At 45.8% G+C, this 22,384-nt stretch overlaps 1 protein-coding gene across 1 annotated transcript; it reads right to left on the minus strand.

The window, feature by feature from the left end:
- Positions 1-11,026: 11,026 nt before the first annotated feature.
- LOC124514682 (arylacetamide deacetylase-like 3) lies at positions 11,027-20,597 on the minus strand. Its single transcript, XM_047082843.1, has 4 exons — positions 20,433-20,597; positions 15,854-16,070; positions 13,999-14,062; positions 11,027-11,801 (listed from the first exon to the last, which is right to left on the minus strand). Exons 1-4 carry the CDS (start codon positions 20,595-20,597, stop codon positions 11,027-11,029), a joined length of 1,221 nt encoding a protein of 406 aa, XP_046938799.1.
- Between the last annotated feature and the right edge of the window lie 1,787 nt (positions 20,598-22,384).

Genomic DNA, 22,384 nt, shown 5'->3' on the forward strand with positions numbered 1-22,384 from the left:
TCTAATTTGAATATTCACGGTTTGTCCACCCATCATGCTTTCAAGTAACAATCATATTTAATTAAAAAAAAAAAAGTCTACCTAATTCTGCTCACAATTTCAGCAATTGCACACAGCACTCTTTTTCAAGAGAACATCATTCTTGGGTGCGCAATAACAGAGCTTAACTCATACCTACTTTCTGTTTCATCACATGGCGTGTTAGAAAGATTACTGCTCAAAGGTCAAGATTTAATAAAGTTAGTAATTTTTACTTCTTCATCAAGGACATCCTTAAGGGAAACTAGCATTGTGATCGTTGTTAGTTATCTCACTGCAAAGTGTGTGGTGATGGAGAACATGACCGCAATCACCACTGATGCCCCTGCCTTGATTCACGCATCGGGCACCAACTGCTTTACCCACCACTGCTTCTACAGCCCAAGTGCCAATGCCGACATTGTGGAAAGGAGTGAATAACATCTTAGCATTAGTAACAAAATAGTTTTGACCTTGCAGGTCTCCTGAAGGAAGCTTGAGGATCTTGCTTTGGAAACCTCCACTCTAGGATACATAGATACACCTAGCAGTGGAATTGTTGGGTCATAGAGTATGTGTGTCTTCAACTTTGCTAGATAGTGCCGAACTGTTTTCCAAAATGTCAATTTATATTCCCCCCATCAGTATGTATGAGTGTGTGTTTCCATCACTCCACACTCTAGAAATTTTTCACCATCCTAAACAGAAACTCTGTACCCATCAAAACAATAATGCCCCATTCTTACTTCCCCCAGGCCCTGTTCTACTTTCTGTCTCTATCGATTTGCCTGTTCCGGGTACCTCATATAAGGGAAACCATATAGGGTTTTTGTTTGTTTTTTGGTTTTGGTTTGTTGGTTTGCTTTGGTTCAGGTTGGTTTGGTCTTGCTTATTTCACTTAGCCTAATGTTTGCAAGGTTCGTCTATGTTATAGCATGTGTCAGAATTTCACTCTGAATGTCCTTTTTCAGAATGAATAATGGTTGAATAATAATATTCCATTATATGTGTAGACCACACATTGTTTATCCATTTGTCTGTTGATGGGCATTTGGATTGTTTCCACCTTTTGGCTATTGGGAATAATGCTGCTGTGACCATTGGTATATAGGTATCTGCTTGAGTTTTTCCCCTTTCAACCTTTTGAAATACCTAGGGATGGAATTGGCAACACAAAACCGTTTCCCCCAGTGCTCACACCATTTTACGTCCCCACCAGCAATGCATAGGTGTTCTGAATTTCTCCACATCCTTGCCAACCCTTGTTATTTTTCATTTTCATTAATAACCCATCTTAATGGGCGTGAGGTGACATCTCATCATGACTTTGATTTGCATTTCCCTAACGACTAATGATGTAGAACGTCTTTCAATGTGCTTATTGGCCATTTGTGCATCATCTTTTTTTTTTTTTTTTTTTTAGTTTTGTGGGTACAATTTATTTATTTATTTTTAGTCTATTTAAATTCACGTTAATTTACATACAAGGTGGTATCAATTTTAGAAGCAGAACCCAGTGACTCATCACTTATATACGACACCTGGTGCTAATCCCAACAAGTGCCCTCCTTAATCTTTAGAAAAATATCTTTTCCAGTCATTTGCCCATTTTTTAAATGGGTTGTTTGAGAGTGGTTTTTTTTTTTTTTTTTGCTTTTGCTTTTGTGTGTGTGTGGTTGAGTTGGAGGAATTCTTTGTATATTTTTTTTTTTTAATTTTTTTTTTCAACGTTTATTTATTTTTGGGACAGAGAGAGACAGAGCATGAACGGGGGAGGGGCAGAGAGAGAGGGAGACACAGAATCGGAAACAGGCTCCAGGCTCTGAGCCATCAGCCCAGAGCCTGACGCGGGGCTCGAACTCCCAGACCGCGAGATCGTGACCTGGCTGAAGTCGGACGTTTAACCGACTGCGCCACCCAGGCGCCCCTTCTTTTTTTTTTTTTTTTTTTTTTGTATATTTTTGATATTAATTCCTCATCAGATACATGATTTACAAATATTTTCTCATATTCAATGTGTTATCTTTTCTCTCTTGATATTGTCTGTTCCTATGTATTTTACATTTTATGCTACTTAAATGGATTATTTTCACTTCACTTTCTGATTCTTGCCTACATATTAAAATGCAGTTGATTTTTTTTTTACAGATGATAACTTTATATCCATCAACCTTGTTAACTCTTATTAATTCTACTGGGGTTTTTTTGTAGATTCCTTGAGAATCCACATGTAAGATCACAGCATCTGAAAATAATAACGATTTTATTTCCTCCCTTTCAATCCCTATTGGTTTATCCTTGTCTTTTTGCATTGCCTAGGACCACTAGTACAATGTTAAGTAAAAATGTTAGGGAACAACTCTTTTCCTGTTTCTGATACCAAGGGGGAAAGTTCTGTGTTTCACCATTAAGTACGATGTTTGCTATACGTAGATTTTGTGAATGCCATTTATTAGGTTAAAGAAATTTTCTTCTCTTCTAAATAGCTGACAGGTTTTTCCCCCATAAATAAGTGCTTAATTTTTTGCATCTATGAAGATAATCACAGTTTCTTTCATTGAATGTGTTAAGTATCACAAATTATATTGAGTTTGTGATATGAACAAATTCTCCAATGTTAAACTGATCCTGCATTTCTAGAATAAACCCAACTTGGTCATGATATATTATCCTTTGTATGTATTGATGGATTTAGTTTGCTAAATACTTTTTAGAAATATTTATATCTAGAGGCGCCTGGGTGGCTCAGTCAGGTTAAGTGTCCAACTCTTAATTTCGTCTCAGGTCACCATCCCCCAGTTCATGAGATTGAGCCCTGCATCGGGCTCTGAGCTGATAGCACAGAGCCTGCTTGGTATTCTCTCTCTCTCCGTCCCTCCCTAACTCATGCTTTCTCTCTCTCTCTCTCTCTCTCTCTCTCTCTCTCTCTTTCTCTCTCTCTTTCACTCTTTCACTCTCAAAACTAAATAAACATTTAAAAAATATTTATACCCATGAGTAAGATTCTCACAGCCTGTCATATTCATTTCCACTCTCCTTGTGGAATTTTATTACTAGGTAAGCCTCACAGAAAGAGTTTACCTGCTTTTCATATTCTCTAGGTCAATTTATGTAGGATTAAGTTCATTTTCCCCTTAATATTAAGTAAATCAAGGCATCTGGGCCAGGAGATTTACATTTTGTTTCAGTTTGTTTTGATTCAATATCTTTTATTATAAAATGAATCATATTTTGTCTTTTTTTGTGGGTGTCAGTTTGGTAAACTGTATTTTTCTGGGAATTCACACATTGCATCCAAATTTTCAAATTTTTAGTGTGTGTTGCTCATAATTTCCTCTTATTATCTTTTTAATATCTCTAGGATCTGTACTGAAGTCTCTTTTTATTCCAAGTATTTTCTATTTGTGCCCCCCTTCTCTTCATTGGTCTCATCAGATGCTTACCAATTTTCTCAGTGTTTTCAAAGAGCCCAAACAAGGCAATATTGATCATCTCTACCATATGATTATTTTATATTTTAGAAATTTTGCCCCAATGATATAAAAAATAGATAAAGATAAATACATTGAAAACTACACAATTTTTTAAAGATATTATTTTTAAATAATCTCCACACTCAACATGAGGCTTGAACCCACAACCCTGAAATCAAGAGTTGCTGACTCCACTGACTGAGCCAGCCAGGCGCCCCTATAAAATACTTTTTAATGTTAATCTTTCAACCACTTTAGGAAATTCTTAGCCACCATATGTTCAAATATTGTTTCTGCCTCCTTTCTTTCTCCTTGCTTTCTGGACCACCAACTACATATTTGCTATACCTTCTCACTGAATTTTCAATGCCTCTCGTCCCCTCCTCTGTGTTTTCTACCCTTTTGTCACTCTGTGCCTGATTCTGAATAGTTTCTTCTGACCTGTATTCCAGCTCACACATCCTCTATCAAGTGTACAATTAAGCCCACCCACTGGATTTTTAGTTTGATTTGTTGCATTTTTCACTTCTAAAATTTCTGTTCAATTTATATATATGTCGTGTTTTATAGTTCCAATTTTTAATTTTTCTACCTTTTGAGTTTTTAAATGTTTTTTAATGTTTATTTATTTGAGAGAGAGAGCGTGAATTGGGGAGGGGCAGAGAGAGACACACACACAGAATCCGAAACGGGCTCCAGGCTCTGAACTGTCAGCACAGAGCCCAACGTGGGTCTCAAACCCACGAACTGTGAGATCATGACCTGAGCTGAAGTTGGTCGCTTAACTGACTGAGCCACCCAGGTGCCCCTGAATTTTTAAATTAGCACTTTTTGCCTTCCAAATTTTCAAATCTATGGATTTATAGATTAAATTTTAAATTTATGGATTATATTTATAGACTTACATATAGATTTACTTGTTATATTTATATAGATTATACTTATAAATATATTTATACAGATTTTTATCTCCTTGGAGAATGTAAGCAGAACTATTTTACAGTGTGTGACTCTTTTTTCTATTTTATTTTGTTTTGTTTAATTTTTTAAAGTTTATTTATTTTGGGAGAGAGAGAGAGAGTGTGTGTGTGTGAGTGGGAGAGGTGCAGAGAGAGAGGGAGAGAGAATCCAAAGCAGGTTCCACACTATTAGCAAAGAGCCCAATGGGAGGCTCGAATATACGAACCATGAGATCATGACCTGAGCCAAAGTTGGGCGCTTAACCAACTGAGCAACTCAGGAACCCTGACTGGTGCCTAACTTAAACTGTTATTTCTGTGGCTTCTTTTTGCTAGCTTTTCTCTTCTCATGTACCTGGTACATAAAAAATTACTTGCAAAAATAATGTAGGTCTAGGATGACTCATCCTCCTGCAGAGATTATTGCCATTTGCTTTTCCAGTCCCCTGTGGACATTAGAAATTGGGGATCACTTTCATCCAGGGGCAGACATTTTGGTCATTGCATGACCCCAATACTGTGTGCTAGAGGTATTGTTAGAGGAAAGACAGCATACTCTGCAAGCTCACAGAAGGATCCAACCCTGCTTGGCTTTCCAGAGAAGGTGAAACCTGACAGAGGGATCATAGATTGACTTCTCCTCTCCTTGTCCAGCATGGCCTAGAAACACTTCTTAAAAGATGGCCAATTTGCTTCGGGTTATTTCACAGGCAATGGAATGGTGGTGGGTGGTAGATTTGGAACTCAGACACATTTGGCATCAACTTGAAGATTGCCCAAGTCAACCTTGGTTTCCTAATCTATAAATTGGGAGGAAATATCATGTGCATTATGAGATTATGAGAATTCAGTGTAATGTCACCTGTAAAACACTTCATGAGATGTTTGTCACATATAAGGGGTAGATAAATATTCAACCCCTTCTTATGTTTGTGCCTAAACCCAGTTTATGTTGGTGGCAAAATCCATTCCTTTCCCTACATTAGAGAATCATAATTTGGGAAATTGGGAAATTGAGGGCTTTTCCCTACGGCTAGAAATGCTTTGAAACTGAACTCCAGGCACTGACTTATCTGATTCAACTTTGTGCAGCAATTTGCAAGACAGCCAGCTACAGTGTTGGGGCAGAGATGTTCTTGCTGGGGAACAGAGCAAACCATGGCAACCATGGGAATGAGGAGCCAATCTTCTGATTCAGACATCCATTGTTTTCTTAGACGAGATGCAAAGATGTCGGAGGCAAGAGACCGATTATATTGCAACCTTCCCTTGACTCCTCAGCTGATTCTCATAGAGGTTCATTTGAATTAAAGAACTTAAAATACAGGCATGCCATGCCAACTTGCTCGCACCCTATTGCTTGCCAAGCCAATCAATTTTTTTTTTTTTTTTTTTGGTCTTTGGGATGGGTGGTTATGATCTATTTCCCTCCCAGTTGAGATCTGCTGAGAAAAAGGGAATGGGACAGGCATTTTGGTAACATCCACCGACAGGTAAAATATGCCCAGTCAACACTTCTCCTTCTTGAATCTATCACAGAATCACATGTGCAAAAGTGGGGGGGGGAGTGTATGCAGACACATTCACTACGGATTTATTTGTGAAAAACCGGAAAGAGACCAAACATTGGGAATTCCCACTAGTTGGGAATGGCTAAGAACTATAATATAGCCACACTGGGGAATATTTTTATGCAATAGCTAGAAAGAGTAAGGTAAATCTGTATTGTTTACTAGGATAGATTTCTGGTATATCATTGAAAAACACTCAAGTGTAACAACATGTACAGAATAATATCTTTTATGTACTAATATCTAGCAAAACCATCCCACAAAATAATGCTTCATATTTTCCATGGGTACATATCTGTGTATGTAAAACCATAGAAAGAGGCTTTAAAGAGTTGAAAGACCACCCCCAACCAAAAAAGGTAACAGTGGATACATCCAGATAAAAGGGGATAGATTTAAGGGAGGGTGGTCATAAAGGAGTTTAGCCTTATCTCTGGTATTTGAAGGTTTTATTTAAAAAGATAATATCTTTGGAGCACCTGGGTGGCTCAGTCGGTTGAGCTTCCGACTTCGGCTCAGGTCATGATCTCACGGTTCATGAGTTCGAGCCCCGCATCGGGCTCTGTGCTGATGGCTCAGAGCCTGGAGCTCGCTTGGGATTCTGTGTCTTCCTCTTTCTCTGCCCCTCCCCCACTCATGCTCTGTCTGTCTCTCTCTCAAAAATAAACTTACAAAAAAAACATTAAAAAAATTTTTAAGATAATATCTTTGTCTATCACTTACATAATGTAAAGTTAAATTTTAAAGGTAGAATGGAAATATTATGATTGAGGGCATGGTAAGCTGTCATATTGTCCAAAAAAAATATCTGCTGCCCCTCTCTGGGGAGGATGATGCTTCTCTGTGCTATTCTGGCCAATGAAAGGAGAATGGAAGCTTGAGGAGTCAGTGTGTGATTTGCCGTGTTCTTTTCTCCTCTGCCACAAGACTGGAGACATATCAGAGAGAGGCTGTCCCATCAGCCTGGACCCTGGAGTAGACAAATGTGGAGCGGAGCCCCAGCCAACCTGTGAAGGCCATGCAACATGTAATGGGAGCAAGAAATAGACCTTTGCTATTATAAGCCACCGAGACTGTGGGGACCACTTGTCACTGTGGCAGAACCTAACCTAGACTAGCCCAGAGAAGCCCAGGGATAACAGAGAGTAAGCAGCCACTCTGGAGCAGAGGGGGAGACAAGGTTTGGGGTCAGAAAGGCCTGGAGGTCCCGGGTAGGGGTGAGGAGGACCCCAAGGAGGACACTGAAAGGGAAGTAGACTGAAAAGCAGCAGATGCTAATTTTGCCCATTTCTCAACTTTGCCTTAGGACCTTGTCCTCAATTACCCCCCGACCAATGAGAGCACTTTGGGATGCGACATGTTGCCCTTTATCAGATGGCACGTGCCCTAGGCTAACTGGCAGATCTTTTCAGGGATGTCCTGGCAGATTACTGAGAAAACAGTTGCAGAGCGTCCAGGTTTAATGGTATACATAGGTGCCCACCTCCCCTGAGCTGGTATTAGCTGGGCACCTCAGCTGGAAAGGCCTACGATGACCAATTCCAAAGTCATTCGGACTTCAAGAAAGCTACAGTTGAAAAAGCAAAGGAAACCAGGAGGCAAAAACACCTAGCTTCTTCAACATGACTCAGATCAGACAGGAGCCGGCACCTAGGTGGATGGCAAATGACTCAAATAAGGTCATGTGGCTCAGTTGTGTCTTTTAATTCTGAATGAGGAGGAAAGGAACGAGCTAATGGGTCATGGGGCACAGCAGAAAAGGGGTGTCATCAGTTGGATCAGGGTTACAATGCACAGCACCTGGCCAATCACGTGGCCTTGAACCTTACCACAAAGAGACAGGAAGTGAGAAATGTTATTAATGATTCTGAGCCTCAGTGTCCTCATCTGTAAAATAGGCTTAAGAGTATCTACTTTGGGGACTCCTGGGTGGCTCAGTTGGTTAAGCATCTGACTCTTGGTTTTGGCTCAAGTCATGATGTCATGGTTCGTGGGTTCAAGCCCCATACTGTCAGTGCGGAGCCTGCTTGGGATTCTCTCTCTCCCTCTCTCTCTGCCCCTCCCCAGCTCCCTCACTCTCTCTCTCTCTCTGAAAATAAATAAAATAAAACTTAAAAAAAAAAGAATACCTACTTTGTAGAATTCACATGAGGAACACACAAGCTTGTTGGGGGGACCATAGCTGGTGTATTACGTTAAGAATATGCAGATTATGACCTGCTGAGTGAGGAGGTGCGAGCCTCCCTCGTAGGGTGGGCAGGCAGCTCCCTCAGTTTCCTAGCTCCGATCTTGGGGATGTAGAAACCTGGGGGTCTTTTTGATTGAAGGCGCAGTTTCAACATGCTCACACAAAGGTAGTGAAGTCTCAAGATTTATTGCTTATAGATCTCAGAAATGGGGTTGTGATGTACAATGAGCCAAGTCCTCTGTTTCAGGTCTTGAGTGAGCAGGAGAGAGAGCAGGGTAGTAAGCACCTGCTACTGATAAGGTGGCTGTGGCAGAGGTCACTAACTTCTTGTGGACTCAACCCTACATGGCTATTTTTTTTCAACTTTTTTTTTTTTTTTGGGACAGAGAGAGACAGAGCATGAACGGGGGAGGGGCAGAGAGAGAGGGAGACACAGAATCGGAAACAGGCTCCAGGCTCTGAGCCATCAGCCCAGAGCCTGACGCGGGGCTCGAACTCACGGACCGCGAGATCGTGACCTGGCTGAAGTCGGACGCTTAACCGACTGTGCCACCCAGCTGCCCCAGTACATGGCTATTTTTAAAGGTGGCCCAGGAAAAGTAGAGTGGGAACTTACAGCAAGAATCCTAAGCTCCAGGCTCTTATCTGAATGTCTAGCCTGTGGGTGTGAACAGGGCTGTCGTGCTGGAAAATGCCAGGGTAGCAGCTCGAAGCAACTGCTTTCTTATCACAGGGCAGTGGAAATTCAAAGCCAGAGGTTCTTCCAGCCCCAAAAACATAACTGACTCATCTCCCTTGGGTATGGTCCTCCACTGGTTCACACACCCCCTGCCATCCCACAGTAGGAGAGTTAACCACCCAACTCCCCAGAAGGCCAGCTCAGTCAGAGGCAGCATAAAACAATGAAGGCCACATTCCAGGAGAGGAGTCTACCCAGACTCAGCTCAGAGACCTATTCTAGAAGGGACCATGCTCCTCAGATCCCAGTGCTGCCCAACAGCTGAGGGGCCACCAGACGAGGCACTTTCAGTGAGTGGTTCCTAATTCTCCAACAAAGACACCTGCTGGTCTCCTGCTGTGAATGGATTGAGGAGCCACCAGATGGGATTCCTCTCTGCCCCATGTTTCAGCATGAGCATTCAACTGAAAGCCAGTTAAGGTCATGCACGGGGGTCTCTGTGCAGTAGACTTGGATCTTGGCCTATAAAAGCTGCTAGCCAACCTGAAGACCAGGTAGGGCCAGCCTGGGAACCTGGGCCATCCTCTTCATTAGAATTTTTTTAAACATTTATTTATTTTTGAGAGAGACAGAGACAGAGTGTGAGCGGGGGAGGGGCAGAGAGAGAGGGAGACACAGAATCTGAAGCAGGCTCACAGAGCCCGATGCGGGGCTCAAACTCACGAACCGCGAGATCATGACCTGAGCTGAAGTTGGACACCCAACCGACGGAGCCACCCAGGCGTCCCTTCATTGGAATTTTTATTCCTCACGGACAAGTGGCCAACTTGTTGAGTGGTCCTTGACATCCCTTGCCACATCCAAGGACTCTGATTCAGAGTTCATTTAGCTTCTGTGGTAGAGTAAGCATTGATGTCCACCCAGCAGAGTTGGCACTGATGTCCACTCAGTAGAGTAAGCATTGATGTCTACTGTAGAAGAGTGAGTGTTGATGTGAGGAAAATATTCTCTCCTTCCCTCATGCTCAGTCCAAGCACTGGGTGGAGTTGATCCCATCCTTCACTCCAAGGCCAGTATGGGACTTAGGCCTGGCCAGTCAGAACATTCCATTCCCTTAGTTGTGGCACCTGGACACACCACCCAAAATGCCCACAGAGCCATTGAGTTACAATGTGGTTTCTTCTGGCATGGCTGAGAATGAGGCAAGTCTATAAGGACGGACTTGACTCTAGAGAATGTAAGTATGGAGTTGCTCAGGGCCACCCGTATGCAGAGGTGAAGGTGAAGTAAATGCAGAGGAGAAGAGAAAGCAGCTGGTGGCATTGTCTGAGTTCCTAGATCAAACCTTACCTGATTTATCCTTGGAATCCATAGCTACATCAACCAATACATTCTTTCTCTGATTTAGGCCAATTTGAGTTGGTTGTGTGTCTTCAGACAGAAATCGTTTTTGCTAATACATCTTCAGCCCTTTGGCTCCTTTGACTCCAAGAGATCCAGAGCTCCCTGGCCAGATGGCTCTTGGCTATCTTCATCAGCCTCTAGGTGCCAACCACTATGGAAAACCTATCCATTCTGTCCTAAATCTTCAAGCCCAGACAGTCAAAACTCTGAGCGCAGAGGCAGAGGAACAGCAGGAGAAATGTTACCGTGTACCCACAGGGGGAGAGTGACACCAGTTTCCCACCTCCATTCAGCAGTCTAGAACATCAGAGCCCCATCCTCTGAGCTAGGCTGAAAAAAGCCCATGGGATTGCACATGATGCCCGTTTCATTCCAAGGCTAGCCGAGTGCTACCTACAGCCTACATCAGCCTGAACTCTCCCTCAGGAAAGCCACAGGCAACCCTTACATGATCATTCACTCTCTCCAATGGCCACTGCAGCTCAAGTTTTCCTGACCACGAACATGAACAGAGTCCCACCCTCCCCCCAAACCTGTCTCTCCTACTGCTCTCCCTTGAGACATCAGAAACACTCATTCTGCAGTTCTAGAAGCTGAAGCAAGAAGAACATGGCAACCTCGACACCCTCCCCAGCCCCACTCAGCCTCGCCTACATCACAACAAAGAGTCCCATTGGGGAACCAGATCGTGGCTGAACGCACACTTCCGCAGCTCTAACAGGAAGGAAAGACGGTCACAACTTATTTAGAAAATGGACCATGGCATTTAGAATCCTCGTGGAGCAGGGGAATTGCAAGTAGCCCATATCAAAGGTGCTAAGCACTCCGTGGAAACCGTCCTCCATGTGGTGCCATGTCACCGGGACTCCCAAGTCCTCCAACCGCTTCTTGAACAACAGTGAATGGTCCCGGAGAAGGTCATACTCACAGCTCACAATGCAAGCCTCGGGGAGCTGAGACATGACTTCATCTTCTGCGATCAGGGGTGAGTTCATCAAATCCAGAGCGAGGTTTGTCTCCAGGTAGGCAGCCTCGTTTAGGGGCTCACGGGGCATTGGCCGGTAGCTTTTCTTCTTAAACCTCTCCGGGATGTTTTCTGCACCCAACCACTTTCTGTACTTTTCCCAGACTTCAGCAGGCAAATGGGCACCTTTCATGATGGTGCTTTTCCAGGAGGGGTTGATGTCCAGGTAACAACTCCAACAGTAGAAGGCAAAATTCCAATTGAGCAGTGGGATATTCCTGTTCTGCTGATAGGAAGGGGATTGAAAATCCACAGCTTGGAGGATGGCGTAGACCAGGATCTGAGCACGGATCTTGGGGAGATCTGGACAGTCCAAAAGTTTTTGACAAACTATCGTGGCCACTCCCCCTCCCACACTGTCACCACAGACCACGACCCGGTCTGGATCCACCCCATACACATTCAGGGACTTCAAGAAGTGGATGGTGGCCGCAATACAGTCTCGTGCCGCCACCGGGAATTTATGCTGGGGCAGGCGGCGGTATCTAAAAAAGAACCAAGGAACACGGTTTACGCTCATCGCCCTAGGAGAGCCAACAATACGTGTCTAGCGTCCCTTAGACCAAATTTCATCCATTAGCCTCTCTTTCTGAAGCCCAAGAAAGTGAACTCATGGTATGAGGCTTCCATGAGGTGATAGGCATGAAGCCTGGCACACAGGCTCCGTGAGTGGCGGTTGCTGTTCCCTCCATCTAAATGACCCTTTGGGGGACAGGCTGTGACCACGAGAGCCCTGTCATCTGCCTATGGGTCAGCAACTTAGCAATCACCAACATGAACCCCATCTTTCTGAACCTACCCATGGGTCCTTCCCTGGCTCACAGCTGTCCCCTTTTCTTATGATTCTTGTATGAGCAACTCCAGATTTGCCTGGGTTTCAATTCCAATTAACCCTGCCATGCTTGCAGGTTTTGTGGGAGGATCTTGCAGACATAAATACCACCAGGGGCCAGCAGTTAACGTACGGGTCTCCTCCAGATCACCCATGTCCACTCTGGACCACTGCTGTCCTAAAGGTGTGCCACACACGTACTAACATGGAGGTCAGCAGCGTGGCATGCTAGACCTCCCGGTTTCTCAAGAGATTCCAGAAATCTGGGTGTTGTGAGAAATGTTACCATTTTAAATGCTGGTCTCAAATTTTAAAAAGAAAGAAAAAAAATACTCTGTGGGACCCACGAACTTTTGCCAACCATTCCCATCGCGATGCCTCCTCTTTTAAGCCACCCTGAGTTCATGCCAGGACAGCAATGTTTCTACTCTAAAGCCTCATCTATCTTGGATTCATAAAATAATTCTCTTGCAGAGATTTGCTGGCATACTATAGTGACCAGAGTTGTAAGGCATATCATGGCCAACACTTGGATCAAGACGTCTACCCCACTGCAGATACGGTTTGGGAGCTGAGAATTGTAAAGTGAGTGGTTTCTCTGGGGTCCTCTGCCTCATCCAGGACCGATTTCTGTATCTTTCACTCTAACTCAACCAGCTGTGCCACACGGAAGCTGGGAAATGTATTCCCACCAAGACATTGGCATTGGTACTGCTCTATGGAATGTGCATTTATTAAAATTTTTTAGGAGCAGGAGTGGGGAGGGGCAGAGAGAGAGGAAGACACAGAATCCAAAGCAGGCTCCAGGTTCAGAGCTGTCAGCACAGAGCCCGATGCGGGTCTCGAACCCACAGACTGCGAGATCATGACCTGAGCCGAAGTCAGATGCTTAACCGACTGAACCACCCAGGCGCCCCTGGAATGCGCATTTAAATGAAACCGCAGGGAGAGTGTTATGCTAAGTGAAATAAGCCATACAGAGAAAGACAGATACCATATGTTTTCACTCTTATGTGGATCCTGAGAAACTTAACAGAAACCCATGGGGGGAGGGGAAGGGAAAAAAAAAAAAGAGGTTAGAGTGGGAGAGAGCCAAAGCGTAAGAGACTCTTAAAAACTGAGAACAAACTGAGGGTTGATGGGGAGTAGGAGGGAGGGGAGTGGAGGTGATGGGCATTGAAGAGGGCATCTTTTGGGATGAGCACTGGGTGTTGTATGGAAACTAATTTGACAATAAATTTCATATATTAAATAAATAAATAAATAAATAAATAAACCGCAGGAAAGATTAATCAGGAAGGAACCATCCTGCCCCCGTGGGACAAGGTGTCAGGCGGCAGGGGAGGGAGGATGAGGCCACTTGACCACAGTGACCTCTCCTCTTATGTGTCCACTTTGCCAGGGGAGGGGCCACCCCAGGTCTCTCCTGCCCCTGCCCCGTGTCTCACCGGGGTGGACCTCCCTCTCGGGAGCACTTGGGAATTCTACAGCAATGGCCGAGGTTGTCTGTTACCGTGCAGGGCACTGTGGCATTTCGCGTAAGAGGTGCTAAGTGTCTGGAACGTGCTTCTGTGCCACCAACAGGGCTCATGTTTGCAAAGCCCTGCACTTGATCTACCCAGAGAAGACCACTCCCCACACAGCTTCCAGATGTTACCATGCACAGAAGGCCCGAGGGCCACCCACAGGGAGGAGTGCTGTTCTCTGCCTCTCCCTGTCCCTCTCCTCACCGCTGCTCACAGCCCATCATCCCCTGCTCCGGTGTCCTGGTGTCCCTGCATCCCCCTGCCCGCCCCAAGCCTGGCTCTCCACCCCCCTTATCCAGCACCACCCCTCCGTCTTTTACTCACCCAACTGATAGGACCACTGAGCCACTCTTCTTGGACAGATGACAGCATATGACATGATGGGTTTCTAGAAAATAAAAGGTATTTAACATTCACTAGGAAGACTAGTGGCCTCCTTTGCCAGCCATCACCATGAGCTGCCCCCTTCTCTCTGACAACCAGCACAGACAGACAGCTGGGGCTGATCCTAACAAGGTTTTGCAAACTTTCTTTCCAGCTGTGGAGCAGTCCTTCCTCCCCACCTTCCAGAACTTCTCCTCTGAGATCCTGTCTGAAGAACTTCCTCTAAGATTTCCCCCCATCCCCATTGATTCTGCAATCCATTCAAAATATCTGAGATGCCGTTTGGCCATAGAGCACAGGGGTGCGAGCTCTAGATTCAGACCGGAGCTCACATCCCGACTTTGCCTCCTTTTAGCTTGAGCCGAAGTAGTCTGGGGCAAGTGCCTTCACCTCCCTGAGGCTTGACTGCCACATCGGTAAAATGGGTACGATGATAATAACAGGGTTGTTTTGGGGGGGGGGGTGGTTAATGAGATAACTATTACATAGAGGGCTTCCACAGTGTCTGCTGTGTAAATATTAATTAATAATAATAGTTATCAATACCTACTGACTGTTACCGCCATCCATTATGCAGACCAAACCAAAACCATGGTTGCATCAAATCCCTTACTCTCAAAAGCTACCGCAGTGTGCCTCTGACATTCCACAGTTCAGAAGGCAGGGCTGAAACCAAATAAAAGGGTTTTTTCCCTTGAATTCATGGGACACCAGTGCGTGGGGGAGGGGGGGCTAAGATAATAAAACGGTCTCGATTTTGAGTTTTTTCTGTCATTGATTTTCCTCAAATTGTTGGTTCTCCTGTCTGTACCAGAATTTGTCTCAGACGATAGCTGGTATGAAACAAAAGGACATGTGTTCAGCTATTTCCACTTTAAAAAAAATCCTATTTCCAACTGAATAGAGGTGCTGGTTGTAGAACACTATGAACGTACTAAACACCACTGAATTGTACACTTTAAAGTGGTTAATTTGGGGGCGCCTGGGTGGCTCAGTCAGTTAAGCATCCAACTTTGGCTCAGGTCATGATCTCACAGTTCACTGAGTTTGAGCCCACATGGGGTGAGTTCGTTGAGCCTCACTTCGAGCTCCACACTTAGGACTCACTCTCTCTCTCTCTCTCTCCCTCTTTCCTTCTGCCTTTCTCTCGCTTGGGACCTCTTTCTATCAAAAATAAATAAATAAATAAAGATAAATAATTGGGGTGCCTGGGTGGCTCAGTCGATTGAGCGTCCGACCTCTGCTCAGGTCATGATCTTGCAGTTCGTGAGTTCGAGCCCCGTGTCAGGCTCTGTGCTGACAGCTCAGAGCCTGGAGCCTGCTTCAAGTTCTGTTTCTCCCTCTCTCCGCCCCTCCCTCATTCACACTCTTTCTCTCAAAAATAAATAAACATTAAGAAAAAAAGTGGTTAATTTTATGTTGTGTGAATTTCATATATATATATGGATATTTCATATATATATATGGATATAAACATATCCATAGATACACACATATACACATATGTGTATATATGAATATATGAATGTAAATAGAGCATATATATGAATATATATATTTATATAGCATATGTATATATGAATATATATGTTGCATATATAGGTCTCCTTAGTTCCAGAAAGAGATCAGTACCTTCCATATCTCTGCCACCTGGATGATCTGGGACCCGCTAACTGTCCGGGTCCTACAGCGGCTTATAGACTGGGGTGCCACCTCTTGCTGGAAGGTGGGTGGCCACCCAGCTCTGCTCTGGGACTGTCATACTATGGGTGGGGTCTGAGGGAAAGACTCTTACTCAGGCTCCCCAGGACCCCCCCGCCGCCGTGGTAGAACACGATGCCAGGCCTGGGGATGCAGGAAAACACTTTGGGCTGGTACAGCTTCACAGGGATTGTCCCGTAGCGGAGGTCTGTGACCACGACATCCGGATCCTCCTTCAGTGGTCTCAGATCATGCATGAAACGGACAAATTGGGGCATAGAACAGATTCTCAGTTTCTCAAAAATCATCCCCTGTTGGTGAGAGAGGAGGAAATGAGGCCGGAAGGATTTCAGTCTGTGCTGCGCTCGGGTGCAGCCGCCACCCGTGCCCCCAGCGGAGTGGCTGGTGGGCAGGCTGGACCACGTGGCCACGTGCACCCTTGCGACACTGCAGTAAGTCTACCCCACCTTGGCCCACACTGCCCCCTCATCCTCTTTCCCCAGACAATTGACACCCGGTCCCACAAACCGAGCTTCTGGCCACCCCGTGAGGGTCCCTCTCCCCCAGAACACCCCCAACCGTGGCCTGGACGTGACCTCTCTTCCCAGGGCAGGCCCTCCTGGACCAGCCCAGCCAATGCAGCCGTCCCAAGCATTAGTTGCTATTTTAAGACGTGATAACTACACTGTGGTTATGTTTTTTAAAAGGTGAGGGCGTTCTGGTCTTTCAGAGATAATGACTGAAACCTTTTGGATAAAATAATATGATGTCTGAGGTCCACTTCCTGAGAAATGAGAAGGGGGAAAAGCTGGGGGCACCGGGGAAACAAGATTGGCCAGGAGTCAGCAATCAGTACTGGGGGGAGGGTACGTGGGGCATCCTCATAGTTTTCTGTCTCCTTTGGTGCATATCTGAAAGTTTGCATGATAACAAAATAAAAGTAAACAAAGTCGTCTCTCACCCAGGCGCCCTCTTTCTAGTGGTTCCTAACCCTTTCTGCACCAATGCCAGTTTGGCTTTAAGCGATGCCTGTGGACCTCGTCACAATGTTTTTGACACCTAAAATAAAATATGTGGGATTACATACGAGCACACAACAGCGAGATCTAGCGGCTGGTTTAATATCATTATTACTTCGAAGAAATGAGGCATCCGTGCAATTTTTCACCATATGTGCAATGGCTGTAATACGCTCTGGAAATATGCGGGATTCCTCTTGGTGACAAAGTCCCAGGTTGTGCTGTCACAACTGTGGTTTGTCCCCTTCATTCTTCATGGAAGGGAACCCCGCATTTCCTTTAGAGGTGAGTGAAAATGGAGCGTTTTTTTTTATCCCACCCACTTTCACGGACCCCTTGTCTTCTGTCCCCTTGGGGATTCAGAGAACCCCGGATGAAGAAGCCCTCTTTCACTTTGCTGGAAGCACTCGCCGCTCTGTAAATGGATTGGTTTATAGTGGTTTTGCCTGATTCTTCTCTCTGTCTCCCCACCAACACTGCCATGAGACTATAAGCTCCCTGAAGGCAGACTCTATCTGGGACTTTATTTCTCTTGCCCCTCATTGATCCCAGAGCCACAACTGGTGGACGACACATCATAGTTACATGACACATCTTTGTAAAAACAAAAAAACAAAACCAAAACAAACAAACAAAAAGCAAGTCAACAAACAGTAATAAGGCTAATACGTATTGAGGGTTTCCTTTATGCCAGGAATTGTAACCTGCACTCGGGACGGTTTAACTCATCGTAGCCCACAACATGCTATGGAGTCTGGACTACTATTTCCCCCTCTTTTGCAGATGAGGAAACTGAGTCATCGTATTTGGGAGCCCAGACTACAGACTATGAGGGTCAAGGTCAGGAAAGCCAGAGGACAAATCATCAGATCTTATGAAAGCTGGACATAGGAAGCCTTCAGCCAGTGGGTTCTTCTCCAGGAAGGAGTCTTCATGGGAACAGGTGTTTGCACTTGCTTTTCATTATGTAAGAGAGTTGAGAAAGCCTCAGCCTCGGGTGGGGGGCGTTAAGATGGTGGAGCTGTAGGGGGGCCCTAGGCTTGCCTCATCCCTCAAACACAGCTAGATAATGTCAAATCACCCAGGAAAATTGATCTGAGGACTCACAGAACAAACTGCACAACAAGAAGGAGAAAAAGAGGCCACATCGTGGAAGGTAGGAAGGTGCAGAGACGTGATTTGGGGAAGAAAAGAATTGTAGGTGCTGCAGAGGGAAGGGAGCCCTGATCATGGAGAGAGGACAGAGATTGAGAGACAGAGAGAGAGGGGGAGAGAGAGAGAGCAGGGCCCAGGGGACTACATAAGAAAAACATTTGCCCAAACCATTGACGGGGAAATCAAGAGGGGCCGAACATCACAAGTTGCACAAGCAGGGGGACCCAAAGAAGGCAAAGAAGTCAGAGGCATGGCCTGGTGGGCTTAGCGGTGCTTCAGGGAAGGAGGGAGGAGGCCCAGGAGTGGGCAGTGTGGTCTGAGGATCCCCTGGGTCACACTGGGAGACACAGTTTTCCTGCTTGGAGTGCATCTGGGAGAGGTGGCACAGCCTCTCAGGGGACAAGAGAGCCCCAGGCGCCCACATGCTGCCCTGTTCACAAGCATCACAAGCAAAGGAACAGAGACAGAGGGCAGCAAACCTTGGCGTCGGCTTTTTGCTGCGCTTTACCACAAACTCCGAGCCCTGCGCGGTCATGCGACTGCCCTTCTGGGAGAAACAGGCACCGGCCACAGCACAGTGAGACCCTACCCCAGAGGATCAGCATGGGTCTGTGCCACACTGGGTCCCTGAATTTGGAGTTGTGAAACACAGCTGGGTACCTGAGATAAAACACAAGAGTACTGTGCCACCAGGCAGCAGAAAGCCAGGACACAGAGGGAGGCAGGGGCATCTGAGGGACACCTGGGACACACAAGGGAGATTGTTCACTCTTCTGTGAGGGTTCCTGAGCAGCAGCAGGGGAGAACTCCCTGCTCCAGGTGAGAGAGAGAGAGAGAGAGAGAGAGAGAGAGAAAGGACTGACGTCATTCCCCAGCCCATCACACTGCCAGACTTCAGTGGGCAGCACAGCATCACCCAGGGGAAGCTGGAGCCCCTTACTCCAAGCCCCTCCCCCCTGCGCCTTGCAGGTGCTTCTGAACTAGGGCAAGTCCCCCTGAGAGCTAGCGCAGAAGGCCCCTCCCCCAGAAGACCAGTGCAACTCCCCCCCAACACACACACACACACACACACACACACACACACACACACACACCAGGTCTACTGATCACAGAATGCAGCTCTAGGGGAAATAGGATCCAGCTTCTTTTAACAAGCAGACTAAAACACACCTAGTTAAAGCTCGCCATACACTAGACAAGGTCCAAACACCCCACTGCAGGCAAGGAGAAGTTCTGCAGAGGATTGACCTGAGGGAAAGGGCAGCCAAAACACAGCTGCAGAGTGCACACGGCATACACCAGAGACCCTTCCTGAAGCACCAGGCCCTGACCAGTATATGAGGTCTTCTTAATATAGCCATTACTCTTGAGACGCCTGGCTGGCTCTGTCAGTTAAGCGTCTGACTCTTGATTTCAGCGCAGGTCACAACCTCGAGCTTCGTGAGATCGAGCCCTGTGTCAGGCTCTATGCTGATGGCACAGAACTTGCTTGGGATTCCCCCTCTCTCCCCCTCTCACCCTCTGCCCCGCTCGTTCTCTCGCTCTCTCTCAAAATAAATAAATGAACATTATAGCCATAACTCTCAGGAGCAGGAAACAGAACAGGCTTTCCTAACACACAGAAGACACAGACGTAAACAAAATGCCAAGACAGAGGAATGCATCCCAAAAGAAAGAACAAAAAGGGGTCACGGCCAGGGATCTAATCGAAACAGATATAAGTAATACGCCTGACCTAGAATTTAGAACAACAATCATGAGGATACTAGCTGAGCTTGAGGAAAGCAAAGAAGACACCAGGGAGTCCCTTCCGTTGCATAAGAGACTTAACTGTGTTTTCTGTATTCAATCTGTCAGCCCTCTGGAAAAGCACAACCAGTCCCCATTGGCAACTTTGACACAATTCTCCCCATGATTTATTTGTATCTATTCTATTAAATTCACACACCAGTAGCAATGAGCAGAATCTGACTATATGACATAAACAGTTTTCCATCTCTCAATAGTAAAAAGATTGTGTGTGTGTGTGTGTGTGTACCTAAAGCTACATTCTGAAGTTTTGCTCATTTGTACTAATTTACTAATTGGCTGCATGTGTCTTTGTTGTTGGCTGGTTCTAGCTAGGTAGGTGGTAATGGGGACTCAAAATCCGGAGTAACTCATTCTTGTCTTCACAGCTTCATAGTGTGTGCTGTGAAGACAGTAAGACAGGAGGCAGGGAGGGTGGGACTGGAATTGACCTTTCTTTCCTGTTAACCGAGGAAGTAAATCTTTTTTCATTTTCTGGCTCTGAGCCCAGTACAGCTTGAGCAACACTAGGAAGAGATTGAGAACCTCTTAGTTAATAGGTTCCCTAACAGGGATCATTCAGATGTGAGAATAAAATGCAGCCAGCCTGTGTCTGCTGCTGCGTCAGTGCAACTAGAATCTTCTCATGTGTTTTCCCAACCTCCTCCTTGAACCCTCAGGCGGAGAGGAAAAATCAAACACGGAACTCACCCATCTCAACAACAGCAGGAAAATGCAATCCAGGACCCGCAGTTTCACCGGGTGGCCGATGGCTGCAGGGATGTCCGCAGTAAGGAAATGGCTGCAGATTACCCACAGACCAACCCCCAAGAACGCACAGGCTGCCATGAGAAGGGGCAGGAGCAGGACTGCCATAATGCTGTTTTTCAGCACAGAGGAGGCTAAGAGAAGAGGCTGTTCAGTGCCAGACACGGCCAGGAGTCAGCAGCCCTCCTCCACTTATACACCACAACCTGCCCTCCCCACCTCCCCATCTCCACAGCATTGGCCCAGCCCAGGTGAGTCACAGACTCAGGTGAGGACATAATTCTAGGGCAGGGCCCATGCAGAGGAGAAAGTGGTTCATGCAGCCTGACTCAGCTGGAAATGAGGGCTCCAAAGTTCCAGCTACACCCTGGAGCACTGCTACGTGAAATGGCCTTGGAGGAGCACCTGGGTGGCTTAGTTGGTTAAGAGCCCACCTCTTGGTTTCGGCTCCGGTCATGATCTCACAGTCTGTGAGTTCGAGCCCCGCATCAGGCTCCGTGTTGCCACTGCGGAGCCTGCTTGGGATTCTCTCTCTCTCCCTCGGACCCTCACGCACTCTCTCTCTCAAAATAAATAAATAAACTTAAAAAAAAAAAAAGAAATGGCCTTGGAGAAGTCACCATGGATGTCACAAACACCATTCCCTCCACCTGTGCTCTGGTGGCACTCACCCCCTAATTACACTCTGGCCATGCTCGCTGTTCCTTAGTCTGCCAAGGAGGTCCCAGGGTGTTTGTACTTGTGGTTCTCTGGGCAACAGTGTTCCCCAAGATAATGGTTGAGCTCAACTCCTCCCCTACTGCAGGTCTCTGTTCAAATGTCACCTTCTGAGTGAGGCTGTGCCTGGACACCTTATTTAAAGGTATAACTCCCCACCAGCATCCCTATGCCCATCCCACCCTCCACTTCTTCATGGCCTTTATTATCACCTGAAATATCGCATACATCACTTGTTTGTTTATTGTCTGTGGAGTGGCACCTCTGTGGGGACAAGAATTTTTGCTTTGTTCCTTGCTTTATCCTCAGAGGTTAGGTCAGGGTTTGGTACTTAGCGGTGCTCAGCAAATGTCTACCAAATGAAGCAATGAATGAACAAGCTTTGTCCTTTTCATTGTAAAGCAGGAAAATTTGAGCTTACCTGCCTTTTCAGGTTAGGTCAGAGATCGATGTCACTGTTCAAAATCTTCCCTAATGACAAGTCCCACATCTGCAGTAATAACAATGACGGCTGCCCTCTCTTCCACCTCCCCACCATGGTGTCAGAGCACAGGGAGATCCTACCCGCCCGGGAGAGAACTGGCAATGTCTAGAGACATTTTTGGTTGTCACAACAAAATGGGCAGGGTGGGGGCTGATACTGGCATCGCAGGGGTATGTTCCAGAGATGTTACTTAACATCCGGCAATGCACAGATGGCCCCGACAGCGAGGAGGTACCTGGTCCAACAGGCTGGTAGTGCCCAGGATGAAAAACCCTGAGCTAGTAAGACTTGGATTTGAATCCTGGCTCTGCCTCATCCAGCATTCTCATCGTGAGCAAGTTACAATACACTCTCTGAGCCTCAGCTTCCAAGACTGTAAGATGGGGATAATAATAGTAACTCCATTAGCTTTCAGTGTGCATTTCTTTGAATCCAATGAAGTAGAACATTCTTTCATATTTTATCCATTATTTGAGGTTTTTCCTTTACAGATTCATGTGAATTTATTTTGTGTCTTCATACTCTGTATCTAAAATTTTCTATTTTCGTTTATCTTTTTGCACTGACTTGAAAAAATATTTGTAGTAATAACATTGGTGACAGACGGTGACCACACGTATTGTGGTGAGCACTTAGTAATGTATAGAATTGCTGGGACGCCTGGGTGGTGCAGTCGGTTAAGCGTCCGACTTCA

Source organism: Lynx rufus, unplaced genomic scaffold (assembly GCF_022079265.1).
Source record: "Lynx rufus isolate CCGP_SWC_20201006 ecotype Redwood Valley unplaced genomic scaffold, mLynRuf1.p SCAF_2, whole genome shotgun sequence".
NCBI classification, from domain to species: Eukaryota; Metazoa; Chordata; class Mammalia; order Carnivora; family Felidae; genus Lynx; species Lynx rufus.

Bases quoted from the DNA above. Each gene is read 5' to 3' on its own strand.
- LOC124514682 (XM_047082843.1), bottom strand. From the start codon at position 20,597: ATGGCAGTCCTGCTCCTGCCCCTTCTCATGGCAGCCTGTGCGTTCTTG. The intron at 16,071-20,432 runs GTGAGTTCCGTG...TCTCACCAACAG, and splicing joins TCCTGCTGTTGTTGAGATGG to GGGATGATTTTTGAGAAACT. The intron at 14,063-15,853 runs GTAAGAGTCTTT...TTTATTTTCTAG, and splicing joins GGGGGTCCTGGGGAGCCTGA to AAACCCATCATGTCATATGC.